This window comes from Dermacentor variabilis, chromosome 8, assembly GCF_050947875.1.
Source record: "Dermacentor variabilis isolate Ectoservices chromosome 8, ASM5094787v1, whole genome shotgun sequence".
Taxonomy (NCBI): domain Eukaryota; kingdom Metazoa; phylum Arthropoda; class Arachnida; order Ixodida; family Ixodidae; genus Dermacentor; species Dermacentor variabilis.
Genome location: NC_134575.1, coordinates 151,042,689 through 151,063,543, shown reverse-complemented (window position 1 = coordinate 151,063,543; position 20,855 = coordinate 151,042,689). Strand labels below are relative to the sequence as shown.

The 20,855-nt window shown below is 51.0% G+C and overlaps 1 protein-coding gene across 2 annotated transcripts in view; it reads right to left on the bottom strand.

Annotated features, from left to right (window-relative positions):
* The window catches only part of Hel89B (histone acetyltransferase 1), a 392,774-nt gene that overhangs the window by 162,751 nt on the left and 209,168 nt on the right, over positions 1 to 20,855 (bottom strand). For both annotated transcript variants that reach the window (XM_075703080.1, XM_075703081.1), the window contains exon 18: positions 13,519 to 13,691. In XM_075703080.1, coding sequence (XP_075559195.1) covers positions 13,519 to 13,691 — 173 coding nt within the window. The remainder of the gene's footprint in view (positions 1 to 13,518; positions 13,692 to 20,855) is intronic.

Here is a 20,855-nt window from a genome sequence, read left to right as displayed (position 1 = left end):
GAGACTGCGCTGCAAGTAGCGACCTTGGCCGCCAACAAGGAGCCTCTCCTGGAAGTGCAGATCGGGAGGACGACGATCCAGGCACTACTGGACACAGGCTCGAGTGTGAGCTTGCTTGGATTGCTGGCGGCAAAGGCAGCGGTCGAGGCGGGCGCCAATCCCAAGACACAGGAACAAGCACTCCGCCTGGCAACAGGTTGGTCTCAGTCAACGACTTCCCTCAAGTGCAAAATAAAGTGGGCCACAAGCAGCCGCAATCAACGCTTCCTGTGTGTGCCAGACTTGTGTCGGGACATTGTGCTGGGCAGAGATTTTTTAACAGCAACAGGCACCTCTTTACATGTATCGCTGGGTGGATGGACGATTGGAACCGATCCACAGTGCATGGTGCCATTTGCTAAGCGCGAGAAGGACCCAGCGACAGCACTTGCAATAGAAGATGGAGAGTCGTACCACTTGCACAGCCTGTTTGAAGAAGTGCTTGTAGTTCCAGGCATAGAGAACGTGCATCAGGCTGGCACCAGGGAACTACACCCAAGCATGAGTAAAGTTCTCGATGACTTTAGTCATCTGTTTACTACAGTTGCGGTATGTACCACCCTGGCTCAGCACCGCATTGACACGGGGGACAGTGCGCCCGTGAGATGCAAGCTACATCCAGTGAATGCGAAGAAGCAGAAGATCATCGAGGGCTGTGTGGATGGCCTCCTAGAACAGGGCCTTATAAGACGAAGCACCAGCCCGTGGACTAGCGCCCCAGTGCTCGTTGCAAAGAAGTCTGGAGGCTACAGGCTCGCTGTGGACTACCGGCCGTTAAATGCATGCACCCGAGTACCTGCCTACCCAATGCCTCGAACAGACTGGCTGCTGGCGCAGTTGGGCCGAGCAATGTGGTTTTCCAGCTTTGATCTCTCCCAAGGGTTTTTCCAAATTCCTGTTTGCAAGGCTGACATAGCTAAAACGGCCTTCATTTGCCATCAAGGTACATGTGAATTTACAAGGATGCCCTTCGGGGTGGCAGGCGGTCCAGCAACTTTTCAAACCCTAATGGACCAAGTGCTGCCGGGAATCAATGACCACTTTGCTATGGCATTTTTAGATGATGTCCTTGTATACTCAGAGACACTGGAGAACCATGTTGAGCATGTAAGGGAAGTGCTACAACGCATTGAGGGTGCTGGCCTTACGATTAATCCAGATAAAGTACAGGTCTGCCGTCAGTCCCTCAAGTTTTTAGGTCACATCATCTCTCCTTGGCAGTGCAGACCAGATGAGGACAAGGTGCGTGCAGTGCTGCATTACCCAAGACCCAGTACAGTTAAGCAGTTGCAAGCCTTCCTGGGACTTGCCGGCTACTATAGAAGCTTCATCTCTCACTTTTCACTGACTGTACATTCACTGACCAACCTTTTGAAGAAGAACGAGTCATGGCAGTGGGAGGAGTGCCAAGAACAGGCTTTCACTGCACTCAAGCAGGCTCAAACAGGCACTTAGCTCAGGATGCTGTTATAAGCCTCCCAGATCTAAATCGACCCTTTGTGGTGGAGACAGATGCAAGTGGCATTGGCATTGCAGCTGTGCTACTGCAGGCTGGCCCTGATGGTCTGCAGCCTGTTTCCTTCATTAGCAGAGTCCTTACAGCAGCCGAGAGCCAGTATACTGTCCAGGAGTGGGAATGCCTGGCAGTAGTCTGGGCAGTGGACAAGTTCAGGGCATATCTTGAATTTACGGAGTTTGAGATACACTGTGACCACTCCTCCCTGGCATGGATGTTTAATACCGACCAAGCTTCACCCAGGGTCAAGCGTTGGGTTCTTCGGCTGCAGGGCTTCAACTGCCGAATCAAGCACAGACGAGGGCTGGCAAACATACCCGCTGATGCCTTGAGTAGAGCCCCTCTCCAGTGTGAAGACAACCCAAGTGACAACCTACATGAGACGCTGTTCCCCTTTGCTGCTCCGGAACCTGAAGGCAAAATTACATTTGATGAAGTAGCTGTGGCCTCGGAGGTTGACTCTTCATTGCTGAGTGACACAACGCAGCTGGTACAAGAACAGGCTCGTGATGACCGCCTCTAAAACTGAAGGCAGTGGTCCAAGGGACTCAGCTCCCAAGCTCGGACCCTGATCATCGCCTCTTTCGCGATCTGGCCGAAACAACGGAACTGCAGCCATCGGATTGCTGGTTCAGCAAAGAGGCAACCAGTGGTTACCTAATCACTTGCGGCAGCTGGCACTGAAGGTGGCCCACGACCATCCCACTGCAGGCATGCTGGATTTTTCAAAAATCTGAGGTGTGTTGCTGCACGATTCGTCTGGCTAGGCATGCGAGCAGACATATCAAAGTATGTGCAAGGCTGTACTGCCTGTCAGCGCACAAAAGCTTGGCGCAAGAAACCAGAGGGCCTCATGAGCAGTCAGTGGGCAACATCACCCATGGAAGAGCTCAGTGTTGACATTATCGGGCCCTTGCCATCTACACCCCGGGGCCACAAATACTTGCTGGTAGTTATTGACAAATTTACGAAGTTCCCAGAGCTTTTCCTTCTACGAGCAGCAACAAGTGCAAAAATACTGGAGTGCATGGTGCAAGTCTTCTGCCGCCATGGCACACCTGTGGCCATCACCAGTGACAATGGCAAGCCCTTTGTTAGCACACTATGGCACAATCTCTTGAAACACTGGGGCATCAAAGATCGTCACACAGTGCCTTACCGGCTGGCTGGCCAAATGGTGGAGCGTCACAATGGCACAATTAAGCAGTGTCTACGGGCATACTGTTCCAACCACAAAGACTGGGACCGGCATATACCTGAGATCGCCCTTGCCATGCGTACTGCCAAGAGTGTTGTCACCGGATATACTCCAGCATTGTTGCGTTACGGCTGCAAGTTGCGCACCCCATGGGAACCTGCAAGCGACAAGGAGGACACGGAGCCTCCGAAAGCAGCTCACCATGCACTTGCTGCAGAACTCTAGCGGTGCCTTGGAGAGGCCCTCCAGTATGCTCGGTCACATCAGGCAGCTGCTGGGAAGGTGCAGAAATCCTGTTACGACCGTCATCGTCAGCCAATAACCATCAAAGAGGGTGACCTTGTGCTCCTAGATTCCCATACCTTGAGTGATGCGGCCAAGGGCGTTTCGTCAAAATTGGCACCGCGACGAGGTGGACCTTATTGTGTAGTCAAACGATTAGGTGACAATGACTTTGTTTTGAGCGATCCTGCTACAGGACGTCATCGAACTACCGCCCATGCTGATCAGTTGATGCTCTACCATGAGCCATGGCTCCTCCCTACCAGCACAGCTTCACGATTCGAGGGGGGGGGGGGGAGAGTTGTGACCCGCAAGGGCCGAGACAAGCGAGCCCAAAACCCGCGAGGAGGAGCCACGGTTCTCGGAGGCCAGGCGCGGGATCGACGGTAGTTGACTGAGTGGTGAACAGGTGGCGTGAGTGTGCAGAGGACAGCGGGCGAGTGTGCGGGTGGAGAGTGGCGAACGGGAGAACTCTTGAGTGTGGTGCGGAAGGTTGGCGTTCGGGAAAAAAAGCGGTAGTTCGGGACCACGTGTGGCATGTCGTCGATCGTGACACGGCATCAGCCAAAACATTGTTTTTTGAGCTCAAGCTCCTTCAAAACGGTGGCAGCAAGCTTCCTGTCCCGTTTATTCCTCAATGCGTACATCATTTCTGTTCTTGTCCTCCTTCTGCCACTCCTTCGCCCCAAGGACCATTCGAAGCATTTTGGTCAGTTGCACAGGCCACGGCCGATTTTTAGAACTGCTTAGGGGTCGCGAATATGTTCGAAAAATCAGCCAGTTGGAAAAAAAATAAATGCGTGCCATTTACTGCCCTTGGGGGCTCAAACCGCCACAGGCACGTTCGAAAACACTCTGAAGGCCTGTCGGTACACATATTAGGCATATCAGCGCACGTACTGTGACACAAAGTACCGGGTGCACGTGTGTATAATTAAGCAATACATACCGTTTTCCGTGGCAATAGCCCCTTCCCACGCTTGTTGTGCTTCACTGCAATACTTTTGTGTATGTTTCACCATGTAACATTTCTGTACAAAGGCGAAGCTAACTTTCGGGAACCGGCATTATGCAACGCGCCGTGTTTTCTAAGTTTCTAAGCCAATCGCGAGGAACCCAAAGGCGGAGTCCGTGCCATTGCTGACAGCAGCTAATTCTTTTAATAAAAAACTCGGCACCCAACGGCAAGAAGCTTCATAGCGAACGTCGAAGCAGCTAGGCCTAGCGTTGCCGCAGTGGTGGCAACGGCTGCCAGCGGATCCGCGTGCGAGAGTGCCGGTTCGAGGTGTCGAAGTAACCAAAACGGCGGCGGTGGTGCCTTTGATTATTGCCGTTTCGGACCTGCGGTCAGGGCAAAATGTCCGTAAAATCGGACGGCAAAGAGTTCTTGCGTCCGAAATTTCACACGTTCTGATAAGTTGACTCTATGGGGTACGTGGCGGTGCCGCGAAGCCGTCCAAATTATCGGGAATCCGCAAAGTCGGTCGTTGAGTGCACACTGGAAACTCCTCCAGCCGACGACAGGGTGTCAAAGACGATTCATTACGATTCCTGTCTGTTGCTCGAGCCAGCATTACCGCGACTTTCGACGCTTTCAATAAAATTGCCGCTAATTTTCCCTGATAGAAGCCCAAATTCCCCGAGTTTTCCCTGACTTTTTCCAGACTAATCAAAATCCCTGAGAATTCCCGGTTTTCCCGGTTTTCTCTGTTTTCCAGGTTTTCCCGGTTGGTAGACACCCTGGAGACAAACCCACAACCTCCGCATTACGCGTGTGTTAAACTACCAGTTGCACAATAGCAACAGTCATCAATGTGTCCACAACAGTCCAACCTCGACACATCGAACACAGACATATTGAATTGTTGCGTATATCAAACACTTTCTACATCACCTGGAAAATCGCATGCATTTTTAATTTTTTATTTTGAATGGGGTCGGACGGAAAATGGATATATCGAACTCTGCCACCCCTGACCCCGTGTGCTCTGTTGACAAGCAGTGAGCTTTCCTGCAACACCCTCAAAGATAGCAGAGGCACGATGGGTGTTCCCGACTGCTGCGCACTACAGTTGCATACATCGATTGCGCCGAGGGTGCCATTTGAATGTAGCAGCGTACACAAGTGGCAGCTTGACTAGTTCGACAATGTCGATGACACATTTCATTTGGTGCCGAGTTCTGCGCCGACGCGCCTCGTGAGGAATGGCGGTTTGCTTCCACAAAGACAGCGCGTTCACTGGGCTCACTCGTAGGCCCCATGGCAGATGCCACTTAATAGTTTGTTGTTGACAGTGTTTCAAAATGCTTCGATTGATGGACGTTGAGAGAGAGAGAGAAACTTTACAGAACAAAACAAAATTTTGAGGCCCCGTGGTTGCGGCCCACTGGCGTAAGCGGCTCGCTGGGCTTGGTCTAGGAGATACAGTTAGCTATCCTGATCCCTGTCCACAAGCCGCGCCTCCCACTGCCTTTTAAAGTCTTGTACCTTTAGCTGTGTGGAATTTATACCGTATTAATTCGCATAATGATCACACTTCCTTGAAAAAAAAAATGTCGCAAATTAAGGGGCACGATCATACGTAGGTTAAATTTCCCACGAAAAAAAAAATGTTTGCATGCTCACGAGTGCAGACTAGAGGAATCGAAAGGCGCCTTTGTTGTTGTTGGCCACAACCATTATAAAGCCTACAAATAATAAGGCCAAGGCAAGTTTGGTTGTAGCTGTTTTTTTTTTTTCGTGGAAGTGTGGAAAGTGATGAAAGGAATGAAATGGAGCCTTTGCTTAAGAATGTCTGGTGCGTGCAGACCACTTGGTATGTCTTGAAGACGCATTCGCGTAGCATTCGACAGCATTTGACAGATGGTAAGTGCAATCATCATTAGCTAGACTTAGCACACGACATATCGCTGCAGCAAGTTCAGAGTGCGATCATTACACAGGAAAGAAAAAAAATCTAATTTTGGCGACAAAATTCAGGGCTGCGATCAATACGCAAGTGCGATCATTATGCAAGCAAATATGGTATGTGTCATTCTGTTTGGGCACATCCACGTGATGTGCGGCAACGGTTGGGTGTCACCGCACCATGGGCATTCGTCATTGTATGGAAATAAATAACGGAAAGATAAAGAAACATTTCAAGACTGTCTTTAAGTGCAGCACAGCTTATGGATCACAGCAAAACAAACTGGACCAAAATCGGTCCAGCAATTGTTATGCTACGCTTTCCACGAGCGAGGTGATTGACAAAAAAAAAACGCAATTGAGAAAACTGGCTGCAAAATTTTAAAAGCACTGCAAATTTATTAAAAAGCACCAGGGCAGTAATATTTTGCATCATTGCTGTCAGACATCTTCTTACACCTGTGCCTCTTTGTTTGGTGGGCTTTGGATGCCTCCTTCAGGCGTTCTTTATCCTTTTCTTGAACCCTCTGGACGGCAAGGGCACCAGGATGTACACTCAAGGTAGCACACATTACCGAGTAAGCTCTTTGGCTCCCCGAATTATATTTCATGACTGCCTCGTTTACCGCTGTCTCTACTGCAAAATGTGAGGCATGCTCGTCCTTTGACAATGTTGACCAAATAACTGGGTGCGAGCTTTCAGCTGCATTCTGGGTCCTTCCACCCTTGCAGCACTCCAGCAAGCGGACTTCTGAAAGACGTTGATACAAAGGCTTGGGCAACTCTGCTCATAAGCTTGTATTTGTGAGCAGGCTCTGCTTCTTTTTTCACTTCTGCTGCTCTCTGCTCACACCAGCTGAGAGGGCCATGGGGGCACAGCTCATGGTGGGGGTCACTGTCGGTAGATGTCACGTGATAATACGTGGCCATGACAGCTTTCTGCATTGCAGCAACATCGTCAGTGTTCTTGCTGACACAGCCAGGCCATAGTAGTCGGTGAGCTTTTTTTTTATCAACTGTCACGTGAGCCCACCTTTGCCACCCAGCGGTTCCCCTTTCTTGGCCTTGCTCACAATGGAGCGATGGCCAGTGCCCATTATTTTTTTCACATGGTTTATGCAGTCTTCTTTGTTGCTACAAACCTATACGGCTGCTAATCTCGCAACGCCTGGAAAACACGGCTGTCTCCATCAGAGACGACTGCGGTATATCGCAGGTCGTTTTTGGCCAATGAAAGGTCAAAAAGCTGCAATGTGTTGTGTCGGCAGCGGCAGGCAAGTGGGGGGTCGCGGCCAGCGAACGCGCGGCGAGCGCCGACGCAGTGAAGGAGACTCGGAGCTAACTGCTCCTGATGAAAACCGGAACGAAGACTCAGCCGGCTCGCGGCCGTTTATTACTAAATAGGACTTCACATGCCAGATGACACCTCCTGATTGGTCCCAGCTCGTCACATGACAGAAGGGGGGTGGCCATCTAGCTAAACTACTACAAAACATAAATGTATGATAACACAGAGATCTGGCACGTGGCGACACTATACTACATCATCCCCCCCCTGGAAACAAGTAAGCATATAGTGAAACGCGCACACAAGACGCACACTTAAGTCCAAGGACAAATTCAGTTCGTTCCCCCCCCCCCCCATGTTCACACACACGCGTACCAGATGCACACAAGGCACGCACTTAAGTCCAACACAAATTCAGTCTGTCCCCGCCCAAGTTCACCTACACGCGCACCAGCCTTGAGCACCAAAACACAGGCAGTCAGTCAAAACATAATCTGACAAGGAACACGGCACAAAACTTACTGCACCGCAACAAGGGACACATTTTATACCTGTGTGAACGAAACATGTGAACTGTCTCCTAAATGTCACAGCGAGGCCCCTAGCCGTGGCATTTCGAAGACGGCAAAACGCTCTACATTCAAGAAACATAATCATCGAGCCACGGAGGCCGTTTTCTGTCGCGATGAGGACGCGTGCGCACCTCAGAAGAACTTTGGGGGTTGCTACGCGTATTGGTCGACTTTAAAGACCCAGTCGTCCCACTACTATTTCCCTCCCCCTGGTTGGACAATTGAATGTGGTTGTCGCTGAAAGCTGGAGAGGGTTGCCCAGGAAGCTCCTCTCAACGTCCCAACAAGTCCTGGGAGGCTACCGATTTCCCCACGGAATCAGAGACGACTGCTGACTGTGCAGACTCGGAAGTGATACAGCCAGACGAACTACTTAGCTGATGCTTATAACTATGAGAAGATGCTGTCACTACAGACGAGTCATCGGAATGACTATCCAGCTTTGAATATGAGTACAAAAAGTCTCTATCACTTCTACACAATGTACTACCTGCTGAATCCTTCATCACTAGGGTTAACTTAGACACATGCCACATCTTCCCATCACTGAGTACAAAACTAGATGGTCCTATCTGGGCTTTAAATGTACAAGGTTTACTGTACTTAAAAAATCCTTTCCTGTTAAATCTAATTCTGACGGTGTCTCCCACCTTGACACGAGTTGCCTGAGCACCTCTACGTTTGTCTACGTACTGTTTAGTCTGCCGCTGTCTCTGCGAGACTCTGTCGCGAACTTGAGGCACAAGACTGTCCTGTTCCCGTAGATTTACACAGGGCCGCATGGTTCCATCCTTCTTGCGCACCACCACGACTGGAGACACCCACTAAGAAGCCTCGACGTGCTCGATGATGTCGCAGTCCTCGAAACGCCGCAATTCATTTGTGCCCTGGTCACGGAGAGCCAGGGGTAGTCGGCGCAACTTTGAAGATACTGGTTTCGCATCTTGCTGCAGATGAATTCGGGGCACAAAGTTGTTGACGAGACCCAACTCGTCACTGAAGTGGTGATCAAAACCCGGAGGCACACCTGTGGGGCTCTGTACTGGAGGAAGCGATGGTAGACGACATGTCATCGACGTACCGTCGATCTGTATACGCAAGCGCTGGATGGCGTCTAGACCCAGCAGTGATGTTCCTGTAGTCGTTACGTGGAACATGACGGAGCATGACCTTTGAAAAAACTGGACAGTGGCTTGAAACAGGCCTTGAATGTCGATGCGTTGCTTGGAGAAATTTCTCAAGTCCACTGTTGTTTGTGACAGCCTGTGCTGTCGACCAAAGTGATTTCTAAAATCTTCGGCCGTCATGAATGACACAGACGCTACCGTATCCACCAGCAGTCGCATGGAGACGCCGTTAACTACAACCGGAACTTCCAAATTCTTTTTAGTTTCAAAAGCGCTTACTGTCAAGACAGACGCGGACGGCTGCCCTGGGGAAGTTGACGAAGACAGCGTCTCTGCGGAAGAGACGTGTTGCACCGCTGTTTGGGTCTTTCGACATACCGAAGTGAAATGGCCCAACGTGTGGCAGGCGTTGCATCGCCGATTTCTTGCTGGACAATTCCTGTAAGACGCGATATGATTCCTGCTGCCACACCGATCGCATGCACCACGGTTCCCGGAGGAGCCATGTGCGAAATGTCGGCCCTCTTGGCGGCCTCTCGGAAGAAGTCGGCCCTCTTGGCGGCCCCTCGGAAGAAGTAGGTTATCTTCATGGCCTCCCGGACTACGTCGGCCATCTTGGCAGCTCCTCGGAAGAAGTCTGCCATCTTGGCTCGTCGACGGAGCGCCAAGTTGAGCTGTCTCAATTCTTTGTATTTTTTCGGAGTCGAACGCGCGGTTCGCTCGATGCAGGGCTTCTAAAGAGCGTCCAATTTCTTCTGCCTTGTCCAGGGACAGGGTTTCGCCATGAGCTAACAACTTTCCGCGAATGCTGACGTTCACTACCCCATGTATTATTTGGTCTCGGACGCGCTCATTGTAGGTTGTGCCGAAGTTGCACTGTACCGCCTTCTCCTTCAGTGCGGTCACGAATTCCAGGAATCGTTCTCCCTCGAACTGCCTTCGACTGGTGAATTCGTGCCTCTCCGCCAGAACAGTTGTTGACGCGGTGAACAGCCGGTCAAGCCGCTGCAAGAGTTTCTGGAACTCTGACGCTGGCGGGACCGCAACACTTGACGTTGACACTGCGCCGTTCGATTGCCTTGCTGCTTCGCCTGACGCTGACGCTGCGCCGGTTAACTGCCTTGCTGCTTCCTGCTCCTCGTCTGTAAAGTACTTTCATTGTCCCTCACGCCCGAGAGCCGAGAGCGCTGACGAGCGCGGACGCTCGTCGCGCGTCCGTCCATTCGCCACCGCCAGCCGCTTCGAGGTGGGCCTGAAAAATTTTTTTCCATCGATACCATGGAATTAACGGTGGCCCGGGCACTTCAAGAAAAACGGGAAGGTTCGCCGAAAAGGAAGCCATGCCGGGTAGCGTGCAGGAGACAGTGCAGAAAACAAGCCGGAGCTCGCAGCAGGAATGGGGCAAGGAAGGACAAGGGGGCGAGAAGGCCTACACTCGGAAGCCTCGCGACGCCAAGTGCATCAGTGGCGTTTGCAAGCCGTGCAGACACAGGAAGGGACGCTTCACTTACGAAGCTCGTTGGTTTCCCGGGGCTTCGGTCGGAACCGCAGCGGGAATCCCATCTTCGTCGCCATAAGATGTTGTGTTGGCAGCGGCAGGCAAGTGGGGGGCCGCGGCCAGCGAACGCGCGGCGAGCGCCGACGCAGTGAAGGAGACTCGGAGCTAACTGCTCCTGATGAAAACCGGAACGAAGACTCAGCCGTCTCGCGGCCGTTTATTACTAAATAGGACTTCACACGCCAGATGACGCCTCCTGATTGGTCCCAGCTCGTCACATGACAGAAGGGGGGTGCGCCATCTAGCTAAACTACTACAAAACGTAAATGTATGATAACACAGAGATCTGGCAGGGGGCGACACTATACTACACAATGCAGTTGGCCCTGATGCTGCTGCCTCCACTGAATGTGTGTGGGGTCACTCTCTGCTGGGCCCACGCTACACCCAAGGCAGAAGTTTGACAGACCAACACTGTCCAGCACAAGCCCTGTGTGGAATTCTGTTATGCATCCAACCCCAATGTGGAAGCCGTGACCGCGCGTGAGCCAAGTGCCATCATAAACAACGGTCACATTTTTAAGTGAGCCAACCTCAATCTCGCTGTACATTTTCTTCACAGGAGCTACAGCATGCATAAAGATGTTGTTGGCAGCTTCCTTTGCAGCAGGCTTGAGCAGCCCTTTCAAGTGGCCCTGGAGTGTTATGTGGTGTAAACCACGATGGGAGACATTTATTGTGGCCCACAAATCGTTCAGAGCTGTCTGGCCTTTCCCTATTGCTTGAACAGCTTGCATTGAGCGAATGTTCACACAAACACCCTTGCCCTTTCCTTCCTTTGAGAGGACCACTGGGACTCAATAGGGCCACAAGTAGTGCATGACAGCACCATTTTCACTGCCCGACCAAGCCTAGTATCGCAGTGTACACCCACAGAACGCTGTCGGCATCTTGGGCACAGAGCTTTAGCGACCAAAGAGTTAATTGCCGAAACCTTCACAATAATGAACTCACTGTCACAAGGGTCCGAAATTTGTTCTTGGCCTTGCTGGTCCATCAAACTGAACTTCCGCTCAGTTGCGGACACTGCGCGAAGGGAGTCACGAATGCTGCATGCCTGCGCTTCTGCCACCACCGCTGACACAAAATGCAGCTCAAGGCGCGCCTGAACCATGCGACGTTTGGTGCTACGATTCATCTGGTGAACCTTGAGTCACCATGCTGTAGCTCGTCGACGGTTGGGGCTCACTCGCAGGCTGCGTGCCCCTGTCGCATGATGCGTTGGAAATGAGGTACACTGTCTCTCCCGGCGATGGTGATCTTCGACCCGCATCGCCTCCAACGACGCGGTCTCGGTTGCTGACTCACGCAGCTGTACGCACAGGTGCAACAGCATCTGTTGACACGTCTTCCGGTGGCTTGGTTATCAGTGTCAATGGCATAGGGCGATTGTCGGCTTCACTGCTGGAATTGCACGGTGCAAGATAACGTGGCACGTTATCCGCGTGTTCAGTCGGGTGCTCCGCTTGTTCCGCTGGCTGCCATCTTTTTCACACCGTAGGAGGCTTGCACTTCCGTTTTCCGAAGGCGTGCTGCGTCGAAAATTTCTTTTCAAACGAGTGATGATCCATCGCTGACCTGGGAGCTTTCAGAATCTGAATTCAGCGAGTGTCAAATGAAGAAAGATGCCAGAATGATTTGCAAAGCAGATAACTGCGGTCCGCTGCGGTTGCCAGCTTGCCCGCTGCCGCAGCAGCAACCAATGGCAAGACGCCTTTCAGCACGGCAACCAATCGGAGGTGCGCTTTTATCGCAGGGCCCGTGTGACCACCTCTAGCACACCCGCGCTTCTTTTGTGTTTGTGTGTTTATTACAAGATGGCGACGACTGAAGAATTCAGAAACGGAATGGCGAAACTTCGAGCTTTCGAATGATACCAAGATGGCGCCGCTCGGTGGCAGGAAAGACGAGCCAGGGCTCTGCGAACTGCGGTGATTTTACGCGATTTAAAGCTATTTTCTCGCCTTGCACACTGATAAATGAATATTTTTCTGGCACTTTTAGTGCGTTTTCAGCCAGACCATCTTGATACAACATATATTAGGCATTGCAGATACTGGAACGCGCCGTTGCCAAAAATCTTTTTTTTTAAATTTATTTTCATGATCTGATCCCCGCATCTCCCCTTAATTCAGGTAAAGCCTTCAAGACCAGCATTTGCAGTTAAATCACCGAGACACAGTGCTGCGACCAAGGCAAGGCCTCAGGAATTACCCTGTAGCGTGTAATCTCCAGGGCCACACTTGATGTCTGTGTATGCTACAGCCATGGATGCAGTTCGGATAATAATAATAACATTTGGGGTTTTACGTGCCAAAACCACTTTCTGATTATGAGGCACGCCGTAGTGGAGGACTCCGGAAATTTTGACCACCTGGGGTTCTTTAACGTGCACCTAAATCTAAGCACACGGGTGTTTTCGCATTTCGCCCCCATCGAAATGCGGCCGCCGTGGCCGGGATTCGATCCCGCGACCTCGTGCTCAGCAGCCCAACACCATAGCCACTGAGCAACCACGACGGGTGCCGGATAAAAGAATGTAGAGCTGACAGCTGTGGGAAATACCGATCGTCTTTACACGTTAAGTCTATGAGGCCATTGGTGGTGCCACAAAGCCGTCCGAATTACCGAGCATGTCCGTATTATCGGTGTCTGATTTATCGGTCAGTGACTGTATAGTGCAACCGACGGTGGTCTGCTCTAGACCATCGTCACTTCACTCCTCAAAGGCGAAAGTGCACTTTGCTCCTCAAAGAGGCCGGGAAGGGTGTGTGTGCCGTGAGCTCCTGAACAACACTTTGCAATGTGGTGGACGTGGTTAAGCATGGATCCAGGACCTCAAAGAGGTGCAACGTAGTGCTACTTCTCTCCTGTTTATTACTAAATCGCCACGGAATTTATTTTTTATAAACTCAGATAATCCGGCAATGCCTATGAGCCATATTTATGCCGGAATACAGGACACGCTAAAACCTTCCAACAACTGAATAAGTTGTCATGCCAGCGCAAGCAGCACATGAAGTCACTCACTTTGCGGGGAATCCCACACCGAGGGGCAACTGGAAGTGCCGCAGAAGCGCAATGAAATCCCGCGCGTCCTGCTGCAGGCGGGTGAAGCTGCTGGCCATCTCGTCAAAGTAGAGCGTCTCCCCAAGACATTCCAGCACACGGTCACGCACCGATGTCGGGCACAGGTGGTCCTCCTGGAAATCGGAATTATGGTAGCAGCATCCTTTTTACAGAAGAGCTCCTCACAATGTTAACCTCAATGCAAGGCGATGCCACTACATGCACAGGAATGCCTTAGGATCGGCATCATTCTGTACAAGAAATCACAATTATAAAGCAAGTACGCTTAAACCTCAACATAATAAACTCCAACGTAACAAAAGTCTCGATACAACAAAGTACTCAGCCTTCTATAACTTCTAGTCCATAGAACACAGGCATTTCAAACCTTAATTAACTAAGTGTGTTGATGCACGATTTCAAGACGAAATTTCACTGCTGCTGCAAAGGAATTCCAATGCAATAGAGTGGAACCTCGTTCATACGTTTTTCACCGGACCGGGGGAAAAAAACGTAACAGCCGGGAAAACGCAACAGTGAGGAAAGCTCCGAAAATGAATGAAAAAAAGTGCAGCTTCAACTATAGACAATTTATTTCCACAGAGTGCGCTTAGGACCTAAAAAAAAGTCCAGAATGGTGGCTTGCCGTTTCTTTCGCTCGCTAGAAATCACCACACGTTTCACAATAGCCCGGAGGGCCGCATTGCTGTCAGCGTCGCTGTGAGGTGTGACGTACCTGCGGAAGAGGTCCAGAGCCGCGACGGCTTCTCCAAAGCTAGCATTTGGCAACTCCTCGGCATCATGCGGCTCGTGCATCACAGTCTGCAGCTTCACTCGCGATCGAGTTCCCAACGATCTCAGTGATGCTCTGACACTCTGACGTCACGACGACAGCATCCACGGCGTGTGGGGATGCGCGACTCTCGCGCATCCCCAGATATCTTGTTTTCCCCCCATCTCCTGCAATCCCGCTTCGCCGCGTGGCCTGCGTGACGCCCGCGGCGGTCGATGTGGTTGAAGCGCAGCGCGAGAGATGGCGCGAGTGTCGCGCCGCTGCGAGGTTACTTGGGCGCCGAAAGTAAGGCGCTTGCTCTCTCTTTTTGGGTTCGGGAAGCAAGCGGGACGGACGTGCCGTGCTGCGCATGCGCCAACCCATGCTTCTGCGAGACCGTCTTGCGTGGCCGCCTTGGACACCGTTCGCGTGACAGTATGCGGAAACGACCAGGCGTTGGGATCCAGCATGGGGCGAACATATTTGCTCGCTATCAGGTCGCGGTAAGTCGGACTTCTAGATTTGTCGCGCGCCCATCGGCATGTTTTGTGGATAGCAACTCGGCTAACAGGCATTGATCTATGAAAGGTGCAATAAATGTCCTTGTGATTGTTTGCACTACTGTGTTGTCGTTCCTTTGTCCCAAAAGTACGGGTGTGCGAGAACCCCACAGGCGACGTAGTCGTCGTATGCATAGAGTTTCTCACTACAGTACCTAGAGGGAAATCTGGCGCTGCTGTGCTGTGGTATGCATGGGAATGCCGGTATATTGTGGATTCGGATTGGCATCGTTCTCGTAGAGACAGGGCACCTTGAAGACGCGCTTGGCAAGTACCGTTCCGTCTGTCACAATGATTCGTTTTCTACTAGAACAGCACGTGAAAAGCTGTTTTAGCTTTATTATTACGCGAAAACATGTTTTGTTTAACTATGAGAACTTGTTATTGTGTGTACGACTACATGTTACGTAAAAAGTATCAGCGGGCTGCTAAAGTTGGAGGACAGACGACAAAGTTCGCGCTCGCTTTGAAACAGTTGGTCGTCTGTTCTTGCTTTTCTTAGCTTGGACATGCATTGTGGGTGAGTAAAGATGTAATATGCATGAATGGAAACATTTTATGAAGATTTACTTTGAGAACGCATTATTTGCGTAGCCATATCCACGTTTTAGACGAAGCCTCTTACAACACCAGCCAACACGAGCCTCGCAGACACATATCCCGTCATTCCCATGACGGCACGGTGCCCCCTTAAGAAACTCCCATAGACGGTGGCGCCAGATTACCCTCTAGGTGTTATAGTGAGAAACTCTATGGTCGTATGTGACCGCCATTTTGGCTTTTGGCGAGTTTTGGCCGGGCTTGGCTATGGAACTGGCTGCAAGAAGCCGCACGTTAGTTCGATGGCCACTCAATGGCGGCCTCTCGAACTGGCGTGCGGCTTCTTGCAGCCAGTTCCATAGCCAAGCCCGGCCAAAACTCGTCAAAAGCCAAAATGGCGGTTGGAGCGCGTTTCCTACTTTAGCCCAGGCGGGTTCGAGGGGCTAAGTTGCGACAGGTAACACTGAGCTTAGTGTCACACATTACTACCCCCCCTTCTCTGGCTTCTGGATTGGATAGGCGTGGCTCGCTACGTGCTTGCACGCGCATTTCTGAGCGCAGATTGCTGTGCGCCTGGTTTCTGCACTAGGCTTTTATACAGTCGCTTTTTCGAGCGCAGATCGGTGTGCGTCTGGTTTTTTCACTAGGCTTTTGTACCATCGCTTGTCGCTGCTTTCCATTCGGCGTGGCATGGTGCAGGCGCACGGACTTGATGTGCACCTGCTTTTTTGCACTGGTCTTTGAACTCATCGCTCGCTGCTCGCGCTTATATATAAATACGAAGTGAGCAAAGTGAGCATCGCTTAGCGCGGAAGTGCTGCACCGCGGGCGTACCGTGTATGTAAGCGCACAGCAATGCCGGGAAACATTCATGCAAAAGCAAAGGGTCAGAAAACTGCCCTTTGTTTTCCGTTACTTTGTCATGTACCTTCACACTGGGTAGAGCCGAGCGATCGCTCCTAACAAACGCAGAAATGAGTCACTGCAGCGCGTGTGGTCATTAATTGACTCCCACCCCACAGCCATGTGCCGGCGGAGAGGAGGTGGCGCACAGACTTGGACTTGGCGTGCGCCTGCTTTTTGCACTGGTCGTTGAACACATCGCTCACTGCTCGCATTTATGGGCGTCTTGCGCTGGAGTTTGAGGTATAGTAGCGGCACCTGGTGGCGGCGCAGGAAACGACATCTGGGTCGCACCAGCTTGGGTCGTACTGAGCCCTGCTTGTGGCGAAGTGCGGTTCTAGGCCGAGTTTTGCGTCGATTCGCACATTTTTCTACCCTGTTGCGAGTGCAAAAAGGCTCGTCACTTCTCACAGACCATGCCGACCACGCTGCGAGCTCGCCGCAGCCTATAGTTTAACGAAAACGGACTCTCCGTGTGCCGTGGGACGTAATGCTGGGAGCAGAAGGAATGGGTGACGCTGATCCGGAGAGACCTAGCCCAGCCTCGAAAAGGCGTCACCGTCATTACTTTTACGTCGTGGGCTGCCATGAACAAGAAGGCCTGAATCCCAACATCAGATTCTACCGTTTTCCTTCAAGGCCTCATGAAGTGGAGCGTCGGGCGCGCTGCTTAGCTGCAGTTCGTCGCGCTGAGTAAGCGAAACTTCGCGCCATGCTGACTGCTTCGCCTGTCTTGAAGCTTGCTTGATTATCTGCGTTCAGAATTTCAGTCTTTTGCACCTACAGTCCCGACAGCAGACCGACAGAGCAGCAGGCATGGCTGGTAATTCGCGATTCGAGACTCGGCCACAGCGACAATTAACAATTCAACCAACGCGAAGTGGTGAAGTGACCAGGTGTGCGAATGACCACAAATGGCCGGGCCGATTCGGTGACAATTCACTACCCCACTACGAGCAGCACCGGTTAGATAATTAAATGTGCTCATACTTGACCTCAAGCCAGCATGTTGATGCAGCGCAGCAAGGTAGTATTGATTACAGCAGATCGATGTTCAAGCGCTGTCATTAAAAGCTGCATCAAGCGAGCAGCGCACGAGCTCGCGCTGCAACGCGATTCGCACGTACGTGCGAGCTCATATGCATTGCATCAGTTATTACCAGTTACTAAAAGGGACAGATGGCCACTACTAAAACGCAGGCATAACTACTTGTTTAGCGGCATGCAGTCAACAAAGATTGCAGGAGGCCCGCCATTTCGCGGCATGTCGAAAGACCGCTGCCGTCGCGGCGCGTACACTCGTGCGCTCGAGCAGCTCGTACATCGCGGCGCGTACCGTCATGTGCTCGAGCAGTTCCGTACACATGATGTCTCCTTATCGCTGCTGTGGATTCATATATAGCAAGCATTTCCTCGCGTTTGTACGCCTGAATCTATCTAGCAGCGTGCAAACCTTACCTGAAGTTTCACTTCGTACGCGACTCGCTTCACTTGCGATTGACACCGCGCTAAAACTTCGCCGCTTAATTCTTGAACGGCGTACACGTATTCGGCACTGCATAATTTCTTGCCTATACGCAGCGTGCCACCCCTGAAGCAATCTTCGGCGCCCGATATTCGCTGCAGGCCGTGATACAACACAACTGAAAGTGGCGGATACATATTGTAAACGTGCTTTCCGAAGCAGATGACCGAGCTTGGTACGACCCATTTTAGGACAGAGGGCGCCTTTTAGCACCTTTTTCGCAGCGCCCCCTGGGCAATGCAAGAGCCCCATATGTAAGTACGAAGTGAGCGTCGCTTAGCGCGGAAGTGCTGCGCCGCGGGTGTACCGTTTATGTAAGCGCGCAGCAATGCCGGGAAACAATCATACAAAAGCAAAGGGAAAGAAAACTGCGCTTTGTTTTCGATTACTTTGTCATGTACATTACCACTGGGTAGCACCGAGCGATCGCTTCTAACAAACGCAGAAATGAGTCTTTGCAGCATGTGTGGCCATTAATTGACTCCCACCACAGCCATGTGAGGTGCCACTTCAGCAGCGGTGCAGTCAACCTGCAGCCAGCTGAGAGGAGCTGGCGCTTCACTCCGACGGCACATGGCTGTGGGGTGGGAGTCAATTAATGGCCACACGCGCTGCAATGACTCATTTCTGCGTTTGTTAGGAGCGATCGCTCGGCTCTACCCAGTGTGAAGGTACATGACAAAGTAACGGAAAACAAAGGGCAGTTTTCTGACCCTTTGCTTTTGCATGAATGTTTCCCGGCATTGCTGCGCGCTTACATACACGGTACGCCCGCAGCGCAGCACTTCCGTGCTAAGCGACGCTCACTTTGCTCACTTCGTATTTATATATAAGCGCGAGCAGCGAGCGATGTGTTCAAAGACCAGTGCAAAAAAGCAGGCGCACATCAAGTCCGTGCGCCTGCACCATGTCACGCCGTATGGAAAGCAGCGACAAGTGATGGTACAAAAGCCTAGTGAAAAAACCAGACGCACACCGATCTGCGCTCGAAAAAGCGACTGCATAAAAGCCTAGTGCAGAAACCAGGCGCACAGCAATCTGCGCTCGGAAAAGCGTGTGTGAGCACGTAGCGAGCCGCGCCAATCCAATCCAGAAGCCAAAAAAGAGGGGGGTAGTAGTGTGTGACACCAAGCTCAGTGTTACCGTTGCGACGTATCATGCGGGAACGTTTTCACAGCTACTATGTAACAGCGGGCTTCCTTATACATTGGATCCTATGGAAGCTATGCCGGGACCGGATAAAAACGACGTAGCAGCCGGGAAACGTGGCAGCAGTGAGGAACGTAACAGCGGGGTTCTACTGTAAATTGAGACTGCCCCCAGCGCAGATGGTCGAAAGACTGAAGTACACACAGCTGCTTGCAAATTCACCTCTCAAACCACATGTTGCAGGCCAGAGAGTGACTACTGAAGTGCAGCAGCATGGCAACAATGCGTTCCTGTCGCCATGTTCCATATAAAGGCCAAGGGCATTAAGATGCTATCCCACTTTTCTTGCTGTATGCTGTAGGTGCAAAGGTAGGTGCCCAAGGGTAGAGCCCAAAAGTATGGCAGCTTGATGTGCACAGTCTTCCCAAGCGTCTCCTCTCCTGACTCAGCCATAGCTACACATGGCTGTCATCCCGGGAGAGAATCTTGGAGGTAACCTGTGGCGGGTGCAAAGCCAAGATGGCTGTGGCTTCAAATGCGCCCGTCTTCCCGTGAGTTAGTGCTAGAGGTTGCGTAAGCTCTCGTTTCAGACATGTGAAGCCAGAGGCAGAGAAAGTACTTGCCTGTTCTCTTCATTATAGTGACACGTGTACTTGTTCATCTTTACCTGCTAACAAATGTTAAATGGTGTCTCTTGGCACAAGAGATGCCTGCATGGACCAGGAAATTCTGAATTCTTGTAGCCGGCTCTTATTTGTTGTCTTCGTTGTCGCCAAACCTTTTGTAATCAGATAGCGTATGTGACGCGAATAGCGTTGTACATTCTAGATTTTGTACACACACCAGCGATTACAGTGGAATGTTCAATGAGTCAAGTGCAAACAGTTGACACACATGACCAGCAGATCAGATCTAGCCGACTGCCCACCGTGCTTGCAGCCAACTGTTTGTGCATCGAGTGTCACCGAATGTCAGATTAAGTGTTCTTCTTGGGCGCAGATGCATAGACTGAAGTTAGTTTTCGGTGCTCACAGTTTTTACTTCTCCCTGCGTCTTCACTGTCACCGCGTTACAATAGCACCGTCCCAGTGCGGGCGACAGTATCACCCACGGTGGCAGAGTGGACATGCAAGCTTCGCCTTGTACCGCTGCTGTGAAGATGTTATCAATATGGCCTAAAAATGTATCTTTGGTTGCAGACTCTCAAATTCAATAAAATTATTTTTCTTCTTTCTTTACTGAATTTTGTATTTTACGACGCCCAATAAATGAAAAAATTCTAAGGGCCCTTCTATGTAAGAAAAATCAGTTGGCGAGCACACTCACTTGGACAAAAGTTCAAATTTCATTATAATACGATTTCTATACAATGAAGCAAAGTGCCAATTTCCGTGACTTCATTGTTTTGACGTTGAACTATACAATTATAGAGCCCTTTTTCAATTCGTTGTAGTTATTATCAGAAACAGACTTATTGTCTTCTCTTCTGTCAATGTATGTATAGTCAAACCTCGATTAACGAATACAGATACTTATTGGATAAAATGAAGTAAATAAAATTTGTTTCCCCGCTATTGCAGTGACACAGCAATGGCAGCCATTGCAACAGCCCAGCCACGGCGTTACTTCCACGTCATGCACAGCTGTGGCTGCAAAATGTGCAAACCGCCACGATCTTGCAAGCCGCATCGATGGTGTCGCATTGGTCCTATAAAACTGCGAGTCAATTCCGTAGTTTTTGTTTGTGGAACTGCCCCGTAAAGTCACGAATTTACACCCACCCTTCATCTTTTAATTCGGACCATCTGCTCAACTTCCGGGATATGTGCCCTCTATAAAAAGATTGCAG